The following is an 11,570-nucleotide window of genomic DNA, read 5'->3' on the forward strand; positions in this document are numbered from 1 at the left end:
AGAATAAATTTGTTAGCCGCTCCCTCTCCAAAAGGACTCGGGGCGGCGTACAATAAAAAACCCATACATATATACATATACATACAATACATATACACATACATACAAACACATACATGTATCCGGAGGAGGTAACACTCGTTAAAAGCATGCAATAGTAATAATAGAATTAAAATTAACAATTAAAATACCCTCAGTTAAAATTACAAATTTAAAAAGATTGTCAGGAGCAATGGGATACCTTCACCATAGGGTACAACAATTGAGAGGACAACGTTGCTTGACGGAATCTCCAAAGTGTTTATTTGCTATTGTAAGAAGTTAGCACCCACCCCATCTCCTAGAAAAATGAAATAGTTTAGGAAATATTAAAAGGGCAGAATATTTCACCTCAAAAGAGGAGTAGAAACTCAGAGAGGCAGAAACTCATCTCCCCTTCCCCCTTTGTCAATGGGCCATTAAAGCCTGAGCCAGTCTATTCTACGTAACCAAGATCTACCCCATCCCATTGCCCTTCATTGTACCATGCACCACGTTTCAACCAAACTTAGCACACAACCTACAGAGCTATGACCTTTGACAGCAACCAATTAGGATGCTCTTCCTGTGCCCCAGGAAGTTAAAAGCCCAGGAAAGGGCATAAATCCAGGGTTTCAGCATCTCGGCCCATTTTCTGCTCAGGAGCTCAAGCCATGTGATCCTGTCTACCATTAAACCATCTTTCCAAACAGCCTCCATGTTTCGTGTCTTTTTCCCCACTTGGAAGTGAACCCAGATGGACATTTCTTCCTACACTTGCTTATTTCATAATAAATAATCTGCTTGGATTCTGTCCTGGGGTTCTTCTCTCCATTCTCTCTCATTTCCAGAGCTCCATCCTCCCCCACTTTAACCCAAAGTCCCAGGAGAACATTCACATGTCCAAGAGATTCTGGGAAAGGAGACATCCCCACGACATAGGAGCAGGAAAGCACTTTTCATCCCACGGTCGGTTTGTTTATTTCAGCCCCCACCTCCCCACCCCACCCCGTTCCCATCACCCTCAACCTCTTCGCCCTTTTCGCCATGACGCCCCTTCTCACCCCCTAAGGGCAAACACTGCGCCAGCGCAGGCGTCCGAAAGGTCTCCGACGTCACAACGGAGCAGAGCATGCGCAGAAAGCATTACCTGCAGTACAAAGAGCAAAGGCCTCCGCTTGCGCTGGGGGCGGGGGGAAAGCGCGCTCGTGCAGCGGAGGAAAAAAATCGGTTGACTTTTCCCTCTCTAGGAAAGAGAACTCTACCTCTGGGAGGTCCAGGCTGTAGGAGGCGAGGACAGCGCGTGAAATTTTGGCGGGAACGATTTTCAATTGCTCCGCTGAGGCGCAAAAGCCCTGAGGGAGCGGAGTCCCCCCTTCTCTTGCCCCACCCCCGCGTGAAACCGGGAAAGGGGCGGGGCGAGTGGGCGGAGGAGGGTCCGCCTTGAGCGAAGGCGGCGGCCTCGGAAGGTGTTCACCCCTGCGTCGGGGCTGCGCTGAAGCCGGAGACGGAATGGAGGCTTGGGAGTCTCCCCTTCAGGCGGGGGGCGGCGGGGAGTCCGGCGAGGAAAGCGGCGGCCCGAGCGGCCTCCCTGAGGAGCCCCGCAGCTCCGAGGCCGAGCGCTGGCGCTTCCGCAGCTGCGGCTCCCGGGAGGCCGAGGGGCCCCGGGCGCTTTGCAGCCGCCTGCACCGGCTGTGCCGGGGGTGGCTGCGGCCCGAGCGGAGCAGCAAAGCCGAGATGCTGGACCTGGTGGTGCTGGAGCAGCTGCTGGCCCTGCTGCCCCCGGAGCTGGCGGGCTGGCTGAGGGAGTGCGGGGCGGAGAGCTGCGCCCAGGCGGTGGCCCTGGCCGAAGGCTGCCTCCTCGGCCCCGCAGCCGCCCCGGAGCCCGCAAAGGGTCGGCAGGTGAGAAGAGTTTCATCCTTGGTGTCCCTTTGATGGGGGTGGGGGGTGGGTAATAATAAAACATCTAGCAGTGTCTGTATGAAAACACAGACATAACATCCATGCAGGATTTTCTGAAACTCTTAATACGTTAAGAAATGTTTTTCTTGATGCAAATGCTTATTTTTCCTTTTGGAGTTAATTCCATAGAATGAAAGAGGCATTCAACCCCTTCTTCACCCTGCCTTCCTTTCCTTTAATGCATGAATGAACTGAATAATTTGTTCCATATCAGCTGACATTCTTCAGACTATTCATTTTCCTTTATGATATAACAAATCTTATTTTGAAGTCCTCCACCACTCCTCCTCTTCTTTACAAACAATCCGTGGGAACATACATCTAGAGATCATAGGTGGGTATGGTGTAGTGGTCTGTGGGAATGATATTAGGGGAATGGTTGAACATCTATACTGAACAACCGAAGATTCTCAGTCCCCACAAAGAGACTGGGTGTGCATCCTCCGCACAAAACTATCTTGGTGTTCATTCCAAGGCCTGTCCCTTGCAGGGTTACATTGCAGGGTCTTCCCACTCAAGAGCTAAATATTATTAAATAGAAAAGAAACTCCTACATGTTTATATGTATGTATGTATATTTTTATTGTACGCCGCCCCGAGTCCCCTGCGGAAAGGGAGCGGCTAACAAATTTTTATTATTATTATTATTATTATTATTATTATTATTATTATTATTATTATTATTATTATTATTATTATTATTATTATTATTATTATTATTATTATTATTATTAGACTCCTGATGGAAGAGATAGAAGAGGCATAGGTACATCCATAGGTACAGCTTTGGAAAGGCCAAAACTATCAAGGAGACAAGTGAAGAAACAACTAATCAGAATGATATTAGGAACTAAAGCTAGGCAATGAAACATTTCACAAAAATCTTTTCAGATGCAGGAACTGTTCACCGGAGAGATCTCAGCAGAGCTACAGGAAAGAGGAAATGGATGCAGTCCTTCTCAAGAGTTGCTTTTCAGCAGGTCCCAACTTGGGCCATTTCAGCAGGTAATTCTAGGTTTCTTCTGAGAGCAAGCTCCCTTCCTGAGCTCTTCTGCAGTACAGCCAAATGCTGAGTCTATGGAGTGGAACAGTCTCTACACCCCACCCAGCCTTATTCATCAACTCTCAAGATCATTTTGGAGACACAAATGAGACAACTTGGAGCCTGAGAGGTTTGGGTTAGGCAATGCATTTGCTGAATATTTTGTAATACTTCACAGAAGAATGGAGAAGCCAGTTAAAAAATCCCAGTTAAAATTATTGCAATAGCATAGTAACTGCTTCAGAAATATTGTGCCTTAAGGCCAGATTTCCCATTAAAAAGCCCTAAGATCAACACTAAATAACTGTATCAGCAAGACTGTTCTTCAAGTGCCCTTGATTTCCAGGCCCTTTTGAAAGAGGCCATGGAAGAAATTCCTAGTCGCTGTGTCCTGTTTTATAAAGCATGTAGAATTTCCTCCCTAAGTCAGGTGAGCCTCTGGATTCTACTTTCTAAATCCCACTTGCTTCCAGCAGGAAGCAACCCAAACAAAGGGTGCTGTGTTGCTATTCAGCAATTTAGATGCAGTCATGTTTTGTGAACTTCAGAACCCCAGCTATTAGGGCAAGGAGACTGGCAGCTTCACAGTCACAAATCCATGTGGACATCCAGAGGTACATTTGTCCTATAAGCAAATGCTCATTTGGTTTCTTGTAAAGGTCTGTTTGGTGTGATAAGAGGGGAAATGTCTTTTCTGGGACTGTCTCCTATATAGTATTCTCATTCTAGGGCTCTAATCCCTTTGAGGAGGTCACTGTGGACTTCACAGAAGAGGAGTGGATGCTGATGGATTCTGACCAGAGAGCCTTGTGTAGAGAAGTCACGTTGGAGGCTTTTAGGAATATTATTGACCTGGGTAAGACCCTACTTTGTTCTGGGTTCCATTCATTAGGGAAGGAAGGATTTTTTTCAGTCGGGGGTAAACAAAGACGATACTTGCAGTCAAGTTGCTTAAAGTGATGCATCTTAAGGCCTTGTTAGAAAAGCTTACTATAGTTTTGGGGAGCACCTCAAATTGTCCACTCAACAGCAAAGTCTTAATGTGGTTCCCAGCTGAAAAATCCTTTGGCTATCATCAGAATTTCCTAGCTTACATTTTGCATTCATAGCTGATGCTATACCTGGAATGCAGATGGAGCACGTTTTTCCGAGAAGGTCCCTCCTTAAAAGCTGTTTCCCCCTCCCCATAATTTTATTGTCTTAAATAGATAAAACACATAATGTAATGCAAAATAAATAAGAAAGAAAAAGAAAAATATTTAGAAAATGCAGAAACACTGCCGTACCTAAGTTTGCATGTATATGAAAGAAATTTCTCCATCTCCAACAAGTATGTTTAACATTAACAACTTACCTATCAAAACACAACCAAAATACCTTTTCATTCCATGTGTCACCAATATTCTATGAACTCATCTCTAAATCTTCAGATCTCCTTAATATTCAGCAAAGATCCAATAAAAATTAACAAAAATATTTAATAACATAAATACTTAATAATATATTTCCCATTTCCACAGTCTTCTTTTTCTCATTCCTCTTTTAACAATTAAACTTTGCAAAAAAGGAATTAAAAACTTACCAAATGTTACCAACTTCTAACTTCTTCCTCCCAACTATCATTAAATCCCATATTTTTTTCCTATATTCTTTTCACTCCAAATTCTTATCATCCTTCAAGTTCACTTGCAATTTTCTTGAAATAACTCCAATAAATCTCTTATATTTCAATTTAAAACGGTATCATTCACTTGCATTTATAATTCCAGTGAAGCCTTGTCAGTTGTCTCCAGAGAGACAACTGTTGTTAGTTTTAGTTACTAACTTCTGATTCCAGTAAAGAGAGAAAAGGTTAAAAGCCTGATGGAACCTACAACCTTTAGCTGATAACAAGTGTTTGCAAGAATTGACAGGTTTTGCTGTTAGCTTACAAAAATTGGCAGTATAAAGTATAAATAGGCAATCTCCAGTTCTCTATTTAATCAAGAAAAAGTTTTGGCAGTCCAAGCCTGACATCCACCTGCTGTTTTTGGCGAAATCCCCAAGGATTTCCTCACCTCATGAGAAGTTATCTTGCCCTCTCCTCACAATTCTAAATTCCCATAGAAATTTCTATTTGCTTCTTTCCAAGCAGGTGATGCAATGGAGAAGGAGAACCAGGAGTGGTTAATGTCGCTGCCAACAGCAAACTATGAAGGAGAAGTGACATTTGACCATCAAACAAATCCAAAAATACAAGAGGGAAGCCACTCAGAAGGTTGGGTGGAAGAGCCCTCTACATCTCATCATTTCTTTTCTCTTACTTTACCTGAGAACCTTTATAGCAAACACAAACCACAAAGTATTGTAAACTTGGGGGAGGATTCCAGTTGGAGTAGAGAGACTAAAATATGCACAAAATGTGGAAAGAGCTTTGATAGTAATGCTAGTCTTAATGGCCATCAGAGGATCCACATAACTGAGAAACCATATAGTTGTGAGGAATGTGGAAAGGGCTTTGCTTCAATAGGAAAACTTAATTCTCATAAAAGGATGCACACAGGAGAGAAACCATATAAATGCACAGAGTGTGGAAAGAGCTTCTGTAACAATGCTAGCCTTAATGGCCATCAAAGGATCCACATAACTGAGAAATCCTATAGCTGTGTGGAATGTGGAAAGGATTTTGCTTTAATAGGAAAACTTATTGCTCATAAAAGGATTCACACAGGAGAGAAACCATATAAATGCACAGTGTGTGGAAAGAGTTTCCATTTCAGGCCTAGTCTTATCCGCCATGAGAGGATCCACAGAAGGGAGAAAAAATATAGGTGCAATAAGTGTGGAAAGAGATTCTTTGAGAATAGATCTCTTACTATCCATCAAAGGAGTCACACAGGGGAGAGACCGTATAAATGCCTGGAGTGTGGAAAGAGCTTTTTTGAAAACAAAGGTCTTACTCGTCATCAAAGGATCCACACGGGGGATAAACCCTATCAATGTCTGGTGTGTGGAAAGAGCTTTAGTCAGATAGGACATCTCAATTCTCACAAAAGAGTCCACACAGGGGAAAGGCCCTACAAATGCATGCAGTGTGCAAAGAGCTTCCGTTCCAAAAGTTCTCTTAATCGCCATGAGAGGGTCCACACAGGGGAGAGAAAATATAGCTGCAGTGTGTGCGCAAGGAGATTCTTTGATAACAGAACCCTTGCTGTCCATCAAAGGATCCACACAGGGGAGAGACCCTATAAATGCCTGGAGTGTGGAAAGAGCTTTATTCAAAAAGGACAGCTTAATTATCATCAAAGAATCCACACAGGGGAGAGACCGTATAACTGCATTGAGTATGGAAAGCAGGAAGAACATCTTACTCATGAAAGAATCCACACAGGAGAAAAACCATATAAATGCACAGAATGTGGAAAGAGCTTCTTTAGCAAGACTGGTCTTAATGGCCATCAAAGGATCCACATAGCTGAGAAACCATATAGTTGCATGGAATGTGGAAAAGACTTTGCTTTAATAGGAAAACTTAATTCTCATGAAAGGATTCACACAGGGGAGAAACCATATAAATGCACAATGTGTGAAAAGAGTTTCCATTTTAGGGGTAGTTTTAATCGTCATGACAGGATCCACAGAGGAGAGAAAAAACTTAGTTGCCAGGAATGTGGAAAGAGATTCTTTGAGAAGGCAGCTCTTACTATCCATCAAAGGATCCACACAGGAGAAAGACCATATCAATGTCCAGAGTGTGGAAAGAGCTTTTTTGACAACAAAGTTCTTACTCGTCACCAAAGGATCCACACAGGGGAGAGACCATATAAATGCCTGGAGTGTGGAAAGAGCTTTACTCAGAAAGGACATCTTAATTCCCATAAAATAACTCACACAGGGGAGAGACCACATACGTGCACAGAATGTGGAAAGAACTTCAGTTTCAAAAGTTCTCTTAATCGTCATGAGAGGATCCACACAGGAGAAAAAGCATACCCGAAGGCAGTGTGGGAAGAGATTGAGAACACAGCCCTTACTATCCATCAAACGATCCACCTGGCATAAACTATAAATGCCTGGAGAGTGGAAATAGGTTTAGTCAGAAAGGCAAACTTATTTCTCATAAAAGAGTCCATATTATGGACAAACCATATACAGCTAGTCCTCAACTTACAACTGTTCATTTAATGACCAAAGTTATAATGGAACAATGAAATAAAAGGGAAAAAGTGACTGAGACCAGTTTTCACACTTATGACCATTGCAAAATCCCCATGATCATGTGATCAAAATTCAGATGCATGGCAACTAGTTCATATTTATGACAGTTGATCTGTCCCAAGATCATCTGTTCACCTCAATGGGGAAGCCAGATTCCGTTAACCACCAGCTTACTAACTTGCTAACTGCAATGATTCACTTAACAGTGGCAAGAATGATCATAAAATGGGGCAAAACTCACTTAACAAATATCTAAAATAAATTTTGGACTCCATTGTGATAAGTCGAGTATCTGCATTTGTGGTTCTTGCGGCATCCAGGATCATGTGATTTCCATTTGGAAATGCAACAAGCACGGTCAATTGGGAAGGCAGTTTCACTTAACAACCATATCTTTTAAGTAAAACTGCTTTCCTACTTTGACTCTGCTTGTAAGTTTCCAACCATACTTGAGAACCGCAGTGATTTGATGAACAATTGTGGCATAAAAGGTTGCAAACTGGGTCACGAGTGACTTAATTGCCTTACTTAGCAATGTAAATGTTGGGCTCAATTGTGGATGTATGTTGAGAACTACCTGTATTACTGTCCTTCACTTTGAAATATGAAAACACTTGATTTCACTAACTGATTTTGTTGGTGGTGGGGGTTGTTTGTACCCCATGAGCAAATTATGTTCCTCTTGAAGCCTTTATAACTCAGCGTTTAGCCACTTATAAACCAGAGTTTCTAGCTACTCTAAATGTGATTTTGAACCATAAGGAATATCCTCCTTTTTTCAGTGCTCTTTGTATGGATTGGTGAGTAAATCACATTATTGCATTTGATTTCATGATTATGGAAGAACCTTCCAATGCTCCACTCTATTTTCTGACAGTGGTGTTTCCTCTAAACTTGTTTTAATCCTGAGAATTACAAAGTCATTGGAAATGTTAAAATGCAAATCTGCATAGGGCAAATAGCCAAACAAGACTGGCACTCATACTTTAAAGAATGTGGCCTGAGCCTTGACATATGGCGCTGTATGCAGCAAATTAGCTAATAAGATTGTATTGGACTGGTGTATTGGACTGGTGGCATTCATAGTTTTAAATCTGTCCAAACTCCTGATAAGGAATTGTTACTATTTCTTAGCTGCAGGCAACAGAGATTCATTTGGCCTCAGTACAAGAAATTAAATAACAAAATCCAATAGTCTTATTGACATAACTAAACAACAAGGAGGGCAGTTTTTTCTGGCATGGAGTTACACAGAGTAAAATATAATAATAAATACATTCAAATATTGGGCGTGTTTGCTGTAAATCTTAAGTTTTTGTTAGGCTTAGAAGCCATCTTTGTGTAGAGCCTCAAGCCTGCCACATATTCAAATATATTCTATTGTGGGAAACTGGGAGGGGGGATTTTATGGAGCATGGGAGATGTGTAGCCAAAATAATAATCTTTCTCAGAAAGTCAAGGTCGCCTTGTCTCTGCACCTGGACGGGTGTGGATGGGAGGAATCTTCCTTTGTGGCAATGACTGATTGGATCATGTGATAGACTTGTAGGTGTTGGGGCAGGGTCTTGAACTTTCAACTGGGTGGGATAACCTGGAAGCTTTCAGATTCAGGTTTTCCCAGATGTGCCAATATGACACCTCTGATAAAATGGAACTTTGAGGAAACTCAAACCTCCATCTGCTTTTGGAACCCTGACAGTTTTAAAGTCTTTGTTAATGACACCCAAAAGAGCCATAAACTGCTTTGTATGGCATTCCAAAGTTATAATGAAATAAAATGAAAGTAACTTAGACCAATTTTCATATTTAATAACCGTTGCAACATCCCCATGATCAGAATTCAGGCACTTGACAACTGACATGTATGATGGTCGCAGCAAATGTGATCTCCATTTGTAAACTAGCAAGCACAGTTAATGGGTGAAGGCAGATTCACTCAACAAACATATGTATGGTTGTTAACTGAGCAATCATTCTTCAAAATTGCAGTGATTTGCTTAACTATTATTGCATAAAAGGTTCCAAACTGGGGCACGATTTAATTAACTGTCTTACTTAGCAACAGAAATGTGGGATGTCAGTTGAAAACTACCTGTATTACTGTCCTTCTCTTTAAAATATCAGAAGAGTTGATTCCATTAACTGATTGTGTGTGTGTTGGGGGTGGGTGGGTTATTCCTAATGAGTAATTTTTTCCTTTCTTGAAATCTCATTAATAAAGCAGGACTTCTAGCTATTTTGAACGAGGATAGAAGCCGTATCTTTTTTTTCTGTGCTATATATTATTGCATTTGATTTTGTTATTATTGCAGGAATATTCCCATGTTCCAGTCTATTTTCTGAGGATATTAATTGTCCAAATATACAAGTATTGTTTCTGCTGTACTTGTTTTAATTCAGAGAATTAGGAAGTATTTGGAGATGTTAAAATGCAGACCTGCACAAGGGAAATAGTCAAACAACAGCTTAATTATTGTAACAAGTGTTGTCTGGGCCTTGATATATAGTTAGTCCTCGACTTATCACCAGAATTGAGCCCAAAATTTCTGTTGCTAAGTGGCAAATTTGTTAACTGAGTTTTGTCCCATTTTATGACTTCCTGCCACAAGTTAGGCAAATCACTGCAGCTGTTATATTAGTAGCACTGTTGCTAAGTGAATCTGGCTTCCCCATTGACTTGGCTTGTCAGAAGGTTGCAAAGGTGATTGTATGATCCCGAGATGCCACAACAGTCATATCTGTGAAAACTGGTCATAAGTCACTTTTTTGCTGCTGCTTTAACTTCAAATGGTCACTAAATTAAGTAGTTAAGAGGACTACCGGTATAACACTGCATGCAACAGATTAGCACATAGGTTGTAGTGGACATGTGGCATTTATACTTTTAAATCTTTACTAAAGTCCTGATAAGGAATTCTTACTATTTCTTGGCTGCAGACAACAGAGATTCATCTGGTCTCAGCACAAGAAATTAAATTACTAAATTGAATGGTCTTTTAGACATTATTATAAAACATGGTAGCCTGCCACTCAATGCTGCTCCTATTCTTTAAAACCTGCTCCACATTTATTTATTTATTTTATTTTATTTTTGTTTGTCAAGCATGTATGGGAAAACAAGTATAAGTATGAATATAACATATAAACATAAGTATAAGCAGGTATATGTATATACATAAGAAATGAGTACAAATAGATGAGAACAGTAAGACAGGGACGGTAGGCATACTGGTGCGCTTATTCACTCCCCCTTACAGACCTCTTAGGAATGGGGTGAGGTCCATGGTAGACAGTTTAAGGTTAATGTTTTTTTGGGGGGGGGGTTGAGGATGTTACAACAGAGTAATAAATATAACTACTTAACAACTGCTGTGGAAATTATTTGAAGCTACTATACCTTTATATCTTTTTTCGAGTTCTATTTTCTTCTGGCACTTTTAGTTTTGTCTATTTTTCCTTTTTGTTTTCTCTGTCCCAATTTATTAAGACAGCTGGAATTGGACAGTTTTGGGATCACACCATTTACTACTCAGAACATGGGAAACGAAGAATTGGCATTGCTCTCATACCCAAGGTGTATTATCTCCCATTTTTTGTCTACCTTCTCAGCTAAAAAGCCTCTGCGGTCTATCATAGTCCTTCCACCTACCATATTCCCCTGCCTACTAGTGGGTTTATGGTGAGGCTGCTTCCCTAGCTGAGGATTGATTAGCAGTTCTTGCTGTTTACTTTCCTTTGTGGTGCACCTCTTTGCTTCCTTGCTGAGGATCAACATACAGCTAACTCAAGCACCCCGTAATTTAAGCTTCCCGTCGAGAGGTTAACAAGGCTAGCAGATTGCAGTGATATGAAATTTTCTGTGTGTTTTCTACTATGTTTGTGTCTGGTCTTTTTCTTTTCCTCCAAAGATGTAGCTAAAGCCTTTTTGTTTGCTTTTTCTGATGGGGGGGGGGATTTCTAGAGGGGGGGGAAGAGTAAAGGAATGAGATCTGCCCCATAAAGAAACCCCCTTTGTGAGTAGTGCCATGGCAAATCACTCCTCAGTACTGAAGCTTCCTTAGGGATGTCAGGGAAGGAATCCCTTGATGTTACAAGTCTTTGGCATTTTATTAATAAACTTTTATTTTTACCTGTAATCCACTTGGCATTCCCTCAATAAGTCTCTTCTCTTATGGTCTGGCATTTAAACACAGCTGGGGGAGAAACCCAGCACCTGTATTGTTTTTTTAACGTACAGTTGAACCTGATTAACTCTTCAGGAATCAACCAGCCACCAAAGCGAAAAGGTGTAAAGATTAAAAAAAAAAAGATATGGACAGAACAAGAAATACAAAGCAAACTAAAAGCAAGT

At 41.1% G+C, this 11,570-nt stretch overlaps 1 protein-coding gene across 3 annotated transcripts; it reads left to right on the forward strand.

Annotated features, from left to right (window-relative positions):
• Positions 1-1,174: 1,174 nt before the first annotated feature.
• LOC309383758 (neurotrophin receptor-interacting factor homolog) lies at positions 1,175-11,355 on the forward strand. Of its 3 annotated transcripts, none has more exons than XM_081936609.1 (4): positions 1,175-1,920; positions 2,872-2,985; positions 3,752-3,878; positions 10,711-11,355. In XM_081936609.1, exons 1-4 carry the CDS (start codon positions 1,531-1,533, stop codon positions 10,830-10,832), a joined length of 753 nt encoding a protein of 250 aa, XP_081792735.1. In that variant the 5' UTR covers positions 1,175-1,530; the 3' UTR covers positions 10,833-11,355. The 3 variants fall into 3 exon arrangements, with proteins under 3 accessions (XP_081792735.1, XP_081792733.1, XP_081792734.1); XM_081936607.1 differs by lacking the exon at positions 10,711-11,355 and adding an exon at positions 5,157-9,010; XM_081936608.1 differs by lacking the exon at positions 10,711-11,355 and adding an exon at positions 5,154-9,010 and having other exon boundaries at positions 2,878-2,985.
• The last annotated feature ends 215 nt before the right edge of the window (positions 11,356-11,570 follow it).

This window comes from Natrix helvetica, assembly GCF_964273705.1.
Source record: "Natrix helvetica genome assembly, chromosome: 1".
NCBI classification, from domain to species: Eukaryota; Metazoa; Chordata; class Lepidosauria; order Squamata; family Natricidae; genus Natrix; species Natrix helvetica.